At 38.9% G+C, this 15,709-nt stretch overlaps 1 protein-coding gene across 2 annotated transcripts in view; it reads left to right on the top strand.

Moving 5' to 3' along the window:
• The window catches only part of PTPRB (protein tyrosine phosphatase receptor type B), a 124,759-nt gene that overhangs the window by 54,584 nt on the left and 54,466 nt on the right, over nt 1-15,709 (top strand). For both annotated transcript variants that reach the window (XM_003906772.5, XM_021922599.2), the window contains 5 exons: nt 2,761-3,027; nt 7,635-7,898; nt 12,558-12,821; nt 13,368-13,631; nt 14,701-14,964. In XM_003906772.5, coding sequence (XP_003906821.2) covers nt 2,761-3,027; nt 7,635-7,898; nt 12,558-12,821; nt 13,368-13,631; nt 14,701-14,964 — 1,323 coding nt within the window. The remainder of the gene's footprint in view (nt 1-2,760; nt 3,028-7,634; nt 7,899-12,557; nt 12,822-13,367; nt 13,632-14,700; nt 14,965-15,709) is intronic.

The following is a 15,709-nucleotide window of genomic DNA, read 5'->3' as shown; positions in this document are numbered from 1 at the left end:
TCTGTTGCCCTTTAGTTATATTTTCATTCCCCTCCTGTATTGTTATATGCAAATTAACAATGTTTATTTTCCATCCTATGTCTGATAATTATAATAGCTGAAATCTTCAGGAGTTAAGTTCTGTTGTCTTTTGATTTTCCTGTCTTTTGTTTATGTTGCTTTATTTCTTTAAATGTATGTGATTTTTTTTTTTACCGTAAGCTTGTTTTCCCTAGAATTTTATTCTGTGGAAATTATTTAAGGACATGTTTGAAGGTGAGTTTCAGAAGGAATTTTCATTTGATTCTTTCAGGTGCACAAGGCTATCAAACCAGACCTACATTAATCTAAATTGTCAACTTTAGGTTTTTTGATCACCTGGGTTTTATAAATTCAGGTGGCAAACACATTGAAACTATCTTAAGATTATGAATTCTCAGAGGAAATCATTTTCTCCATCCAGTATTAAGGCTGAAGTTGTATAGGGAGTAAAGAGATACTATTTATTTCACTTATACTTAGAATGTAGCCTTTCCAATGTTATACAAGGTCACCTATGAGTTTCTTCAGCCTGGAAAAATCTACACTTTACCTCCTTTCTCCAATATCCTGCAATGCTATAAAATCAAAACTTACATTTGCATTTGAAAGGGGCTCTCAACACAACAGTTTGCTTTATGATCCAGTTATCTCTCTATCCTTTACTTTTTGGCCTTTGAGAATCCCTTACATTCCTGACAAGTCATTCATTTACATTTTCGTATTTTATCCAATATGTATAGTTGTGTTTATTAAGGATTTTCATGGTATCTAGCCTATCATACTGCCAGAAATGGAAGTTTAAGGCATTGTTTTAGACCTAAGGTCATTTTTTCATCCCCACCACCCATATTGCTGGGTCATATAGTAATGCATATTTAACTTTGTAGAAAACTGCCAAATTGCTTTCCAAAGTGTTTGTGAAATTTTGCATTCCCACCAGCAATGTATGAGATTTCTACTTCCTCCACATTCTCAGCATGTATTACATGGTATTAGCAGTTTGTTTTAAAATTTAGCCATTCTAATGGAATAGCCATTATAATAAGATAATGATATCTCATGTGGTTTTAATTTGCCTTTTTCTGATGTCTAATGGCTTTGAGAATCCTTTCACAAGCTTATTTGTCACCCATTTATCTTCTCTGGGGAATTTTTTGTTCAAATATTTTGCTGAATTTTAAAATAGGATTGTTTGTTTGTCCTCAGTCAAAATGTTTTCTGTCGGTTTTTCATTTTGATGTCTAATTTATCAATTTTTGTCTTTCATAAATCATGCTGTGGTGTCATATCTAAAAATATTTGCCTAAATCAAAGTCACAAAGATTTTCTCCTAGAAGTTTATAGTTTTAGGTTTTAAATGTAGGTCTGCGACCCATTTTGAGTTAATTTTTATATATGATGTGAGATATGGGTGAAGGTTTTTTTCTTTGCATATAGATACCTGGTAATTCCAACCCTATGTATTGAAAAGACCATCTTTTCTCCATGAAATTGCCTTTGGATCTCTAAAAAAATCCATTGATAGCATGTTTGTTCTTCTATTTCTGGACTCTCAATTCTGTTCCATCAATCTATGTTTCTGTCTGCCCTTTGCCAGTATTATCCTGTCTTAATTACAAGATTTTTAGTGAAATCAGGTGGTGTTAGTCCTCTAACTTTATTCTTCTTTTTCAAAATTGCTTTGGACACTGTAGCTGTTTGCCTTTCATATAAAATTTAGAATTAAAATTGAATCTTTAGAATTATAACTGAATCTGATCCATATACAGTAGGATTTTTTTAATGAACACATTTGTATCTTAATCCAGAAGTCAATGAACTTTGAGAAAGAGGGTTGCCAAGGTTACAATCCCTTTGGTTATTATAATTCAGGAAAGAGGCACAAAGAAGAATGTATGTTGACCAAATGCCAACTTCAAGATCTGTATATAAGATTTGTTAAACGATAAGTTGGAAGCAATAAATGTTAATTAGGAAAAGGACACAGGCTTAGGGGTTAGACAAATCTAGCTTTCAGTTCCAGGTTGGCTATTTGTTAGCACTGTGATATAAATTACTTACATTTTATGATCCTTGGTTTCCTCATTAATAAATGGAATAATAAAATCAACTTTATAGAGTTCTGAATGGGTGTCAAATAATGTAACCTTCATGAGACATATAGCTCATAACTGGCACATAGTAGACATTCAGTAGTTGTTGTTATTATTACTTTGTAATATATATTATTACAATTTATATTATTACATGTTCATATATAATAACAGCCCCTTTGAGAATGTGCCAGTATAGAACTAACCAGTTTGCTAGACCATACTCACCAGACTGAAGGGAATTCCCAGTACCACCCCAGAACAATCATTGGCTCAGGTAGATTAGATAGCTTTGAATTCTCGTGGGCTAAGGACAGATAAAATCGTATTAACTAAGCAGTTTTCAAAAATAGCAGCCTTCATTATCTAAAATTTAAAACCAAAACCACTTAATAAGCATGCATCATCTCATCCTTGGATCCTAAATAATTTTGATCCCTATATAAGCAGCTTTTTCAAAGTACTAAAGCTTCTCTAGAGGAGTAGTTCTCCATATGCCACAGGAAATAGAACTGAGAGTCTATAGCAACAACACAAAAATTATTTTTAGCACTTTCAAGTCTGTCTCCATTTTTTGACTCATTTTTCTTACACTTTCTTAAGGTGACTAAGTGTCATTTGTTTTGTCTTCTGTCTACTGTTTTAGTGCCTGCCCAAGTGACTGACTTGCATGTGGCCAACCAAGGAATGACCAGTAGTCTGTTTACTAACTGGAGCCAGGCACAAGGAGATGTAGAATTTTACCAAGTCTTACTGATCCATGAAAATGTGGTCATTAAAAATGAAAGCACCTACAGTGAGACCAGCGGATACAGCTTCCACTCTCTCAAGTCCGGCAGCCTGTACTCCGTGGTAGTAACAACAGTGAGTGGAGGGATCTCTTCCCGACAAGTGGTGGTGGAGGGAAGAACAGGTAAGAAGTAGAGATATATGTCTGTAACTTACTAAGATCTGAGTACATGAGACCCCTAAACAGAATATTATAGAAATATCCTAAAATCAGACTTATCCCTGGCCTTCCTAAAAGCTACGTTTCAATGCCACCCAGAAGGTATATGGAATGGAAATTGGGCGATGGGTGATGGTAAGAGAGAATAAATTCTGAATTTTTTTTTTTTTTTGAGATGGAATTTCACTCTTGTTGCTCAGAATAGAGTGCAATGGCATGATCTCGGCTCACCACAACCTCCGCCTCCTGGGTTCAAGCAATTCTCCTACTTCAGCCTCCCAAGTAGCTGGGATTACAGGCATGTGCCACCACACCCGGCTAACTTTGTATTTTTAGTAGAGACAGGGTTTCTCCATGTTAGTCAGGCTGGTCTCGAACTCCCGACCTCAGGTGATCTGCTCACCTTGGCCTCCCAAAGTGCTGGGATTACAGGCATGAGCCACCGGAGCTGGCTGAATATTTTAACATCTCCAATGAACATGTAAGAGCGCCTCACTTGATGCCTATCCCTTATTCAATTGATTTCCTTTGAAATGTTTATGTCCCCATAAAGGTAAATAATAATGAGATAAAAAACAAAACTAACCTCCCAAAGAAAGCATCTTTCACTCTTTTATATTCTTGGTTTGCAAGACATAAAAAGAAAATGATCTCCAATTAATATGGTCAGAGGTGGAGTTGATCTAATTTTCAGGTCTCATATATTTTCATAAGCAACATTAAACAAGTGCTTAATATGCTATCTAAACAATTTTTCTGGACCTTAAGAGCTCCCTGTTAGAAAGCTAAGTAAACAAATAAGTGTCATTATGGTCATGTGTGTCAGGGAGCCATGGCACCGAACCATTGTACGTAATACAATGAAAGAACATAAAAGTTAACATATATGATATATAAAATTTATGTTCATTTCTTAGAAAGAAATTACATAAAACCAATAGAAGCTTTGATAATTATTCGTGACCTTGTCTACTTAATTTTATATAATTATTGTAAGTTGGATTTCAGGCTTCTCCTTCTGCATCCTCAACACTCAAATTCTGTTTATCAGCTGCAGGCATCATAGATGCATCTCTTTCCAAAATCATGAATCTCACCTACTTAATGAACCCAGAGGACATTAACTTCATTAAATCTCCCAGAAGAACAATGAAGTCACTGAGATGTTTCATAGTCTTGGTAGAAATTCACTGGTGTAGGCCCATTTCCCTCATTCTATGACAGCTGACATTGTCACTTGCATCTTTCTTTTTTTTTTTTTTTTTCAAGACGGAGTCTCATTTTGTCACCCGGCTGGAGTGCAGTGGCACGATCTTGGCTCACAGAAACCTCCAACTCCCTGGTTCAAGTGATTCTCCTGCCTCATTCTCTGTAGTAGCTGGGATTACAGGCACACACCACCACACCCCACTAATTTTTGTACTTTTAGTAGAAACGGGGTTTCACCTTGTTGGCCAGGATAGTCTCGATCTCCTGACCTCGTGATCCGCCCGCCTCGGCCTCCCAAAGTGCTAGGATTACAGGTGTGAGCCACTGCGCCTGGCCCATCACCTGTAGCTTTCTCCCTGACATTTTCTTTCCTTTCTTTTAAAGGTTCTTGGTACCATCCATTGGTGTAGCATACTTGTGGCGGGGGGGTGCTGAAAAGCTTAGCATGGAAATCAGGAGGCCTAGGTTTTGGTCCTAGCTGTGCCATTAACTTACTTCCCTAAGCTTTTGTGTTTTAATCCATGCACAATAATTCACTCCTACCCTGGGTGTCAGAATAGGGAAGGAGAAATAATAAGAAGGCTGAGGAGAGGAGTGGAGGACGACCTTGCATTCATTTCCCAGTGACGTGCAGTTTTATCAGTCACATTAGACTGATTTAATTCAGGCTTAGACACTGTATAATGTGGGTGTTCATGATTGGATGCCTCTATTTGTTGGGATCCAGTCTCCTACCATCGGTGGCTCTTCTTTGCTGTAGGTCCTCAGAGCTCTCCACATTTCTCCAGAGAATGGAGGTGGGAGAGGGGATACAACTCATCAGACTTGGGAGTAGACATTTCACTTCTACCCACATTCCACTGGCCAGAACTCAGTTACATGGCTGCATCTGACTGCCTGGCAGCCTGAGAAATGTAGTCTAGCTGTGTGTCACAAGGAAAAGAAACGGTTGGGGAACCATATTCTGCCACACAGGTTGATTCTCATTTTAAATACCACGAGGATTGTCCAACTTGTTGTGAGCTACTAAAATAGTCTAGTCTGTGCTATCTCTTGAAATAACTGGACACTTTAAATAAGTGGGACTTACAATTATTTTTACACCTATATTTTAATTAGAATAAAGGTACAAGTATTTGACCCATATTATATCATAGAAGCATTTAAAAAAGGGACAAGAAATTATTTGAAGAATGATCATAAAGTTTTGAGGAGAGAACCAAATATGAATAAATATGAGCATGAGTTATTTTACTCAAACATATGAAAGGTGCACATTATCATGATAAAGGAGGAAAATGGGAGACTCCTATAGAAGAATAATAATAGGGATTTTGAAAGGTGCCTCTTTTAGTAAATTTTGTACACAGTCAATTGTAAAGAATTCAGTGGCTATGGCCTTGATAATCCTTATCATCTCCTCAAATTGCTGAAATATTAGTCAATACTGAAATAATTTTGAAAGGTATTCTTATATTTCACTTGTTTCCACTGAGTTGAAACATACAAATAAACCCTCCTAGCCCGGATAAGATGGCAGAATATTTGAAATTAAAGATATTAGATATACTTAACAAATCTAATTCTAATCTGGGAAAATGCTCATCCTAAAGGAAAAACAAATTTTGTATCTATTTTTTCTTAAACAAGTGAATCATATTTCTTCCAAAACTTTTGATAATTGTGTCTTTTCTAATAAAATGTTAGGGCCAGGTGCGGTGGCTCACGTCAGTAATCCCAGCACTTTGGGAGGCCAAGGCAGGCGGATCACAAGGTCAGGAGATTGAGACCATCCTGACTAACACGGTGAAACACCATCTCTACTAAAAATACAAAAATTAGCTGGGTGTGGTGGCAGGTGCCTGTAGTCCCAGCTACTCGGGAGGCTGAGGCAGGAGAATGGCATGAATCCGGGAAGCAGAGCTTGCAGTGAGCCGAGATTGCGCCACTGCACTCCAGCCTGGGCGACAGAATGAGACTCCATCTCAAAAAAAAAAAAAAAAAAAGTCAGTAGTTGCAAATATTTCGAGCAGTTTTTAAAAACAAGCATAATGAGTTGCTTTTGAGAGCAACCAAAGGATGTATGGATGGTTGAATGGTGGAAGGAAGGAGGGAAAGAAAGAAAAAAGGAAGAAAAGAAGGAAAGAAAAGGAAAGAAGAGATGTACCAATATATAAATCTCCTGGCTAAAAAGTTCAACTTTATATCTAGGAAATGTCCATACATGTGGATCAACATTACCAGAGTTGTTCACTAGAATGCAGTTTATAATTTTTAGTGATGGATAAGTGCTTTTAAGCATGAGGTATGCTTTGGGGCTTAATTCACAAAGTCAGAGCATATTACATTAGAAGGATTCTCAGAAGTCATCTAGCCAAATCCTGTCCATTTTAAGTGAGGTACTGAAATTGACAATCACATGAAACTGTTAAGTTAATCAACTAATGATTACAACAGTAGTGCGGTTCATATATACTGTAATATTTTACTCCTATATTCATTTAGGGCAGTACTATTTATGGGCACCTATTTCCGATATGTGGTTAAACTTTTACTCAATACTGCAGTTACTAATTTGCTGACTATACATCCAGCCAGAGAACTTCTTGAAGACATTCATGCCTTTTTTCATTTTTGTATACCTGACAAATAGCAGGTTCTCAGTAAACGTTTGTGACACTAATCCCCAATTCATATAAGCAAATGATTATAGTTGACATCAGAAAACCCATTATTGCCAAAATAGTTCTCTCTGCCCTTGGTTGGTCCAGTTTCCAGACTTCTTATTTCCAAGACAGGTTTTTAGACTTATTTCTTACCACTAGAGGGCAGGAAATGCTTTGCAAAGGGAAAACGGTCCCTCTTGTGTTTGCTATTACTTCCCAGGAATAAATAATTTCATCACAAGAAGATTGAAGCTATCCCAGTTTAAGGTCTTTAGAAAAGCTACCATATTCTTCCCCTTTCCACTCAAACATTTTTGCTTTATTGGTAAGTTTGGTTCAAGTTTATTCATTTGGATTGTTGAAATGTTTGTTCCCTTTCTTACAAGGAACCTTCTAAAACATTCTATAAAGATGCCTCGACTTGAAATGCTTTACAAACAACCTTATAAAAATTCAGTAGTGGCATCCTTGTATTTATGAGGCATCCCAAAGGCCTCCTGACATTTTTATTTTGATTAGCCTTCTGATGTAACAACACTCAGCTTCTAGAAGCTGAGTGAAATCCTCACACTTCCTTGACCTCTTATGTAATCAGATTAGATCTCGAGTCCACGATTTGTGCTGATTGCAATAGACAATCCAAACTTTTGACTGTGTTTTTCTTTTTGAATCCCCCCCTACCTTTCAAAATCACAGTCCCTTCCAGTGTGAGTGGAGTAACGGTGAACAATTCCGGTCGTAATGACTACCTCAGCGTTTCCTGGCTGCCAGCGCCCGGAGATGTGGATAACTATGAGGTGACGTTGTCTCATGACGGCAGGGTGGTTCAGTCCCTTGTCATTGCCAAGTCTGTCAGCGAATGTTCCTTCAGCTCCCTCACCCCAGGCCGCCTTTACACCGTGACCATAACTACAAGGAGTGGCAAGTATGAAAATCACTCCTTCAGCCAAGAGCGGACAGGTAAGGCTGTATGAAGGTTCAGGGCTCTGTAAGAACCAATTCACATGTGGCTCAGGGCCCCACAGAGCTGTAGCAATTCTGTAATGATGGGATGAAAGGCCCTTGAGATCACAAAACTGTTATGGAGTCTTTGTATTTTAACCCAAGAAACTCCTTATGTGAGCAGACCCTGTGTGACTAGAATTTCTATTATATTCAAATAGCGTAAAAAGTATTCCCGTTTGGCTGGGCGTAGTGGCTCATGCCTGTAATCCCAGCACTTTGGGAGACCAAGGTGGGTGGATCACGAGGTCAGGAGATCGAGACCATCCTGGCTGACACGGTGAAACCTTGTCTCTACTAAAAATACAAAAAATTAGCTGGGCGTGCTGGCAGGTGCCTGTAGTTCCAGCTACTCGGGAGGCTGAGGCAGGAGAATGGCATGAACCTGGGAGGTGGAGCTTGCAGTGAGCCGAGATCTTGCCACTGCACTCCAGCCTGGGAGACAGTGAGACTCCGTCTCAAAAAAAAAAAAAAAACTAGTATTCCCATCTATGGAGTACTTTTTGTTGCTAGGGCCTGGCTTTATATGTCTTAACTAACCCATATGAATGCCTTATTGAGATAGTCATTGTTATGATTCCCATTTTACAGATCAGGAAACCAAGGTTCAGGGAGGTCAAGTAACTTGCCCAGCTGTTTACCTTGTTAAACACCCAGTGTGTTTCAGATCCTGGTTTTAAACCCAGTTCTGAATGACTCCAGTGCCTACAAAGCTCTCCATCCTAAAATCCATCCTGAAATGTCTGCTGGTCAAAACCACTATTCATCCTTTTTCACACAAGGTGAAAATGTGAACTTTTATGGTTCTGGGATTAGGGAGCAAAAATCTTAGCAAAGGAAATGAATGTTCAGTCCAATGTGCTGGAAAGATTTAAATTTAAATAGCTACCATTTTCCCAATATATTTATGCTTTCTGGGGTTTATACCTGAGATTTCTGCCTAAGGTTGGCATCAATACATTGTCAAATGTTTCCTACTAAGCTATGAGTTTATTTCTGTATTTAAAAATGTCAGTTTTTCCATGAGGCTCTGGGACAATTGTCCTTATCCTATTATGTAGCACAGGACCTGGGACTTAGTAGGCACTCAGTAAATATTTGGCAAAGGAATAATCAGAAATCACTTAGATCAGGGGTTCCACCTGGGGGTCCATGGTTCATGGGAGACTTTAGGAATGTAGTAACCCCTGAAATTGTTTATGAAGTGGCTGGGGATAGGAAAGGTATATGCATTTCTTTGAGAAGAAAGAGTCCATGGCTTTTATCAGATTCTCATGGTTTCTGTGACCCCCAAAAAGCTAAGAACCTCTGATTTATATTGTTACAGGATGCTGGCATTGAAGGGGTCCTTAGAATGATCTAATCATATTTCCCCATTTGGATATAAACGAAATCCCAGAGAAGGAGTGTGGCTTCTCCAAGGTTGCAGGGCTGGCCGGTAGTGGAGCTCAGCCTAGCTCCAGTGCTATGTCTATTCCATCACGCTGTATCCTAGAGCACTAGTCAGGGAGGTAAAGAGATTATCCCTACCCTCCAATAATTTTAAGCCCAGTTACACTGACAATCACAATAATGACTTAGATCTGAAAAGCAGATTTCTATTTACAAAGCAGTCTTATGTCAGGGGTCTCTCATATTAATCAACTTGGAGCGTAAAAATCACCAGAAATTAAAGGATGTGTTACCTAACCACCAACCCCTTGCTTCCTTCCAATGTCAATTCATGATGATTTCCTATCCGTATGACTTTACTATTGCACAGCCTTTTGCTGAGATTAATTTTAAATGCAAGAAAGTGATTCTTTATTCAGTGCATCCTCTTGACTCCTTGACCAGCATGAACCTGGACTTGGTGCATGACTAATGGAGGCAAATCATTGCCCCCGACAAATCAGTTTAACTGGAGAATCATGTCTGAGTTGTTCTCTTGATGATTTTGGCTGATTATCTTAATGCCCTTTTCCATTTCTGATGCTCTTGTTCTACACTTTGGGTGAAAATACCAGTATTTCTAATTCTGTATCACATCATCTCACTGTGTAGCAAGGCAGGTCTCCACAAATTATCCCCTGTTCCACCCGGTGAGCTCCTTATTGACTTAACGTGATATTAAGCCAGGTTTTTCTTCCTGTAATAGTTGCTTTGCCTTCAGCAAATTGCCTGGATCATTGACCTTTCTTAGCCCATGCATGCCACTTCATAATTTCCTTTCCTTAACTCTGTGATGACTGTATTCTGTGATGACTGTGATAACAACACTGTAATTGGTTTTAGGTAAATATCTTGGAGAAAGCATATCTGTCCTTGCTCCATATCTGTGGTGAGCTATATTCCAAATGCTAATCAGTAAACACAATGCAACAAAGGATGCTAATGCAACTTGTAGGTGTGAGAAGCATATGAAAAATGGAGCTCCTATGCCAAAATACTGAAATTTCTGGATCATTTCATGATTTGAGAAAAAGTAGAGGAGAAAAATTGGACACAGTCTTGGCATGTGGTCAGATCAGAAACCCCTAATACATACCAAATACAGAGAGAGGCTGTACAGGCCTAGAGGACATGGTAGTATTGGGACAAGAGTTTAGTACCCTGGATCCGAGTTCATGCCTCTTGTCAATGCTCCTCCTCAAATATGTATAATGTCCATTTACAGTGAAATAGTAATGAATCTGTGGCCTACTGTTGAATTAAAATTCAGCCCCAAATGGAAAAATGAAATCTCCTTAATATCATGCTCTAAATACAGAATTGCCTTATTCCACAGCGTTCCTAGTAACATGCATATATTTATGTACTGGTTGGGGAGGGGACCACAGATATACAGAATGGTTTTGTTTATATATTAGAAAGAACCTCACATGCACAAAATTGTATTAATCATAATTCTTGGTTCAAGAAACCATGCATCCCCTCAGAGGCCGAGGTGGGCGAATCATGAGGTCAGGAGTTCGATACCAGCTTGGCCAATATGGTGAAACCCCATCTCTACTAAAAATATAAAAAACTAGCTAGGCATAGTGGCAGGCAGCTGTAATCCCAGCTACTTGGGAGGCTGAGGCAGGAGAATCACTTGAACCAGAAGGTGGAGTTTCCAGTGAGCCAACATCACACCACTGTATTCCAGCCCGGGCAACAGAGTGATGTCTCAAAAAAAAAAAAAAAAAACGAAAAGAAAAAAGAAACCATGCATCAACTGCCACCTTTACTTTTTAGGCATCTAGTTAGTAATTTTTAATAATTTAACATGTACACAAGAAACCAACCACTACCTAAAATAATAGCTAGGATCTTGACAATAACCTACATCGAAATATGTGGTCCCCACCTCACGAATTCACTCAAAAGTAGCCAACATCTTGACTCCTATGTTCACGTCTCGCTTGCTTTCCCTCTTGCATAGTTTTATTGCATTTATATACAGGCCTAAAATTACTGGTTTTAAATTTTTTTGTCGTTTTTAACATTATTTAAAAGGTATTTTTAATGCAGTATTTAATATCAGGGACTTAGATGTTTTACTTATTATATAGATAAGATTCATCCATATTTTGTTTTTATATTAGGGACAAGAAATCCCTGTTTTTGTGTTTTGAGTTAAGGAATTAATTATAACTATTATATAATATTCACTGTGTGTGTGTACGTGTGTATATGTATATATTCACTATCCAGTCTCCTGTACATATTCTTCCACACTTGGTTTTTATAGGGTTTTTTTATTTTGCCAGTCAAATGGGTATAAAACAGTATTTCACTGTGGTTTTGACTTGCATTTCCTTGATCACCAATAATGTGGAAAATCTCTTCATTTATTATGCAATTAACCATATGTGTTTCTTCTTCCATTTTTATTTTTCTTTTTTTTTTTTTAATGAGACAGAGTCTTGCTCCATCACCCAGGCTGGAGTGCAGGGGCTTGATGTGATCTCAGCTCACCGCAACCTGCTCCTCCTGGGTTCGAGTGATTCTTCCATCTCAGCCTCCCGAGCAGCTGGAACTACAGGTGTGCACCACCATGCCCGGCTAATTTTTGTGTTTTAGTGGAGATGGGCTTTCACTATGTTGGCCAGGCTGTTCTCAAACTTCTGACCTCAAGTGATCTGCCCGCCTCAGTCTCCCAAAGTGTTAGGATTGGTGTGAGCCACCGTGCATAGCCTCATTTTTTTGGCGGGGATTGGGGAGATTGCTTATATTCTTCTTAGTAACTTTTGAGTCAGCAAGGTATGCTGGAATTATCTATATCATTTACCATCACTCATATTAATCATCAGCCATCATGTTTAATGTTCCATCTTATACATGACATTTTGTGCAGACAAACAGCGGGCTTAGAATGAGTTCATCAGCTTCTGTTAAAAGATCTGTTTAGGCGGGCGGGGGGAGGGGAAAAAAAAAAAAGAAAAAGAAAAAAAAAAAGATCCGTTTAATCACTTCACATAGTGTAACAGTCTTTCCCCTCCAGAAATTTGTGATCTAAGGTCTAAGATTTTTCTTTTTAATACACACAATAATAGTCTACTCTTTCTTTTTTATTGTCCCGGGTTGTCATCTGTGATCAATTACTCACTCAGAATTAATACATATTTATTTAGTCTTTATCTGTTTCCTTTTCAGTGCCTGACAAAGTCCAGGGAGTCAGTGTTAGCAACTCAGCCAGGAGTGATTATTTAAGGGTATCCTGGGTGCATGCCACTGGAGACTTTGATCACTATGAAGTCACCATTAAAAACAAAAACAACTTCATCAAAACCAAAAGCATTCCCAAGTCGGAAAACGAATGTGTATTTGTTCAGCTAGTCCCTGGACGGTTGTACAGTGTCACTATTACTACAAAAAGTGGACAATATGAAGCCAGTGAACAAGGGAATGGGAGAACAAGTAAGTGGAATGATTGCAAAATCTGACAGTTGGTTGGACTTGAAAGTCTCTGAGTAATTTATCTGAACCTTGAATTTTTTCTGCTTATTCATTAGTACATTACATTCCCAGTAAGTCTCACTTGGCACTAACATCATTTAGCCAAGCCATGGCCTATAATTACAGAATATTTATTGGTAGATAAAAGCAAACATAGTGAGAGAGCGAGAGAGCAAGAAGGCTAAATGTCCCATTTTTCTTCCCTGTCTTCCTGCATCATGGCATTTAAATTCTAGACTTCTTGTTTTATCTTATGGTCAAGATCATAACTCATTTTATAATTATGTTCTACCAATGCTGATCATGTAACATTTATGTCAGGGAAAAAAATTACAATTTTAATAGCTGCTTCCAATTTTTCTTGTTTAATTATGCATGAAATAGTGCTAGTGGTTTATTTGGGGGAAGGGAGATGTTGCCAGTTCCCTGAATGTGATTCATAAATTATTATGTAGGTAAACTCTGATCAGTTCCTTTCCTGAAATGTCTTCTCATTTTTCTCCCTAGTTCCAGAGCCTGTTAAGGATCTAACATTGCGGAACAGGAGCACTGAGGACTTGCATGTGACTTGGTCAGGAGCTAATGGGGATGTCGACCAGTATGAGATCCAGCTGCTCTTCAATGACATGAAAGTATTCCCTCCTTTTCACCTTGTAAATACTGCAACTGAGTATCGATTTACTTCCCTAACACCGGGCCGCCAATACAAAATTCTTGTCTTGACGATTAGTGGAGATGTACAGCAGTCAGCCTTCATTGAGGGCTTCACAGGTAATGTGAAATACTGTTCTTGAACCTGAACAGATGCAGTGGTGTATTTAACTTTTGGGTAGTCTGGGCATTTCGATTGAGGATTTGGAAGGGTAAAAGGGAGAGAGCAAGAAGGGACAAAGTCATCTTGATAGTGACAATGATGTCCAACCTGTATGAACGAAAATAAAGTATGATGTCAGTGGGGGGGGGGGGGGGGGGGGTGCTTTCAGAGAAACAGCAATGAACTGATGTGATTAGCTGTTGCTTGTGAGGCACACAGATTAAGAATTGTTACTTGGAAATCACTTCTTTAGAACTCTTTTAGGAGTGTTGCCATAGTAGTTAACATGTACTGACAGTTCACCATGAACCAGACCCATAGCAAAGCATTCTATGTCTACATCTTGTTCAGTCTTCACAATGCTTTGGGAGGCTGAGGCAGGAGGACAGCTTGAGCTCAGGAGTTCAAGCACAGCCTGGACAACATGACAAAACCCTGTCTCTACAAAAAAATACAAAAAATTAGCCAGGCATGGTGATGTGTGCCTGTAGTCCCAGCTACTGGGAAGGCTGAGGTAGGAGGATCACCTGAGCCCAGGAGGTAGAGGCTGCAGTGAGCCATAATCATGCACTGCACTCCAGCCTGGACAACAGAGCAAGACCCTGCCTCAAAAAATAAAATAAAATAAGAATCAATCTTCACAACTCTATTGGCTGGTTAGTATTATCATCACTGCCGTTTTTCCTAATGAAGAAACTGAAACTTACAGAGGTCAAGTAATTTGCCTGTAGTCCCACAGCTAGTGAGTGAGAAAACCAAAACTTCGACCAAGGCACCCTAACTAGCCCATCGCTATATAATTAGCATTCCTCATTTCCACTCACCAGCCTTGTCTTCCCCCTAAGCTTTCCCCCATCAACTTCAGTTCACACAGAAAAATCAGAGAAAAGTGGCAAATTGTTACTTTCTTTTCCATGTGAGTTCTCTCAGTGGGTGCCAAAACATCAGAAGCATTCAAAACTTTGGTTGAAAATTTCAACAGTTCATTCTTTAAGTGATGACTTTTAAATTTATTTTCTTTTTTAGTTCCTAGTGCTGTCAAAAATATTCACATTTCTCCTAATGGAGCAACAGATAGCCTGACGGTGAACTGGACTCCTGGTGGGGGAGACGTTGATTCCTACACGGTGTCGGCATTCAGGCACAGCCAAAAGGTTGACTCTCAGACTGTTCCCAAGCACATCTTTGAGCACACGTTCCACAGACTGGAGGCCGGGGAGCAGTACCAGATCATGATTGCCTCAGTCAGCGGGTCCCTGAAGAATCAGATAAATGTGGTTGGGCGGACAGGTGAGCATCCACCTGGAGAAGGGCTAGATTGTAGAATGCCTCATGGTTCTCCAAAATGGGACAGCGAATGGGCTCAGCTATTCACAAACCCAAATTTAAACCCACCAAAGTTTGTACAATTCAATGGTTTCAAGAGCCTCACTCATTTATTCTTTGCATTTTTCTCTTAATAGAGATCTTCAAAACAAATGAAAGGGAATCAGAAACCAAATCATTTGAACAAATTTTTATACTTGCTAAAGGATAATAAAATTTTAAATTTTAACAAGCAGGCTGGGCACGGTGGCTCACGCCTGTAATCCCAGCACCCTGGAAGGCCAAGGCAGGTAGATTGCTTGAGTTCAGGAGTTTGAGGCTAGCCTGGACAACACAGCTAAATCCCATTTCTACTAAAAATACAAAAAATTAGCCAGGCGTGGTGGCGCACACCTGTAGTTCCAGCTGCTTGGGAGGCTGAGGTGGAAGAATCACCTGAGCCTGAGAGGTCAAGGCTGCAGTGAGCCGTGATCATGCCACTGCACTCCAGCCTGGGTAACCAGAGTGAGACCCTGTCTCAATAAATAAATAAATAAATAAATTTTAATATGGAGACTTCCATAATTATGCATTTTTCAAAAGTTCTACCTTTTAAGAACAAGTACACATCTGTGCCATCTACTTTACCTGGTAGAGCTAAAAAAAAATAAGTATCAAATGTATAAATAAATCTGTTTATATCAATATCACTATTAATGTATTATTTTTG

This window comes from Papio anubis, chromosome 9 (genome assembly GCF_008728515.1).
Source record: "Papio anubis isolate 15944 chromosome 9, Panubis1.0, whole genome shotgun sequence".
In the NCBI taxonomy this organism is placed as follows: Eukaryota; Metazoa; Chordata; class Mammalia; order Primates; family Cercopithecidae; genus Papio; species Papio anubis.
The sequence above is the reverse complement of the archived record's forward strand: the minus strand, read 5'-3'. Positions and strand labels throughout refer to the sequence as shown.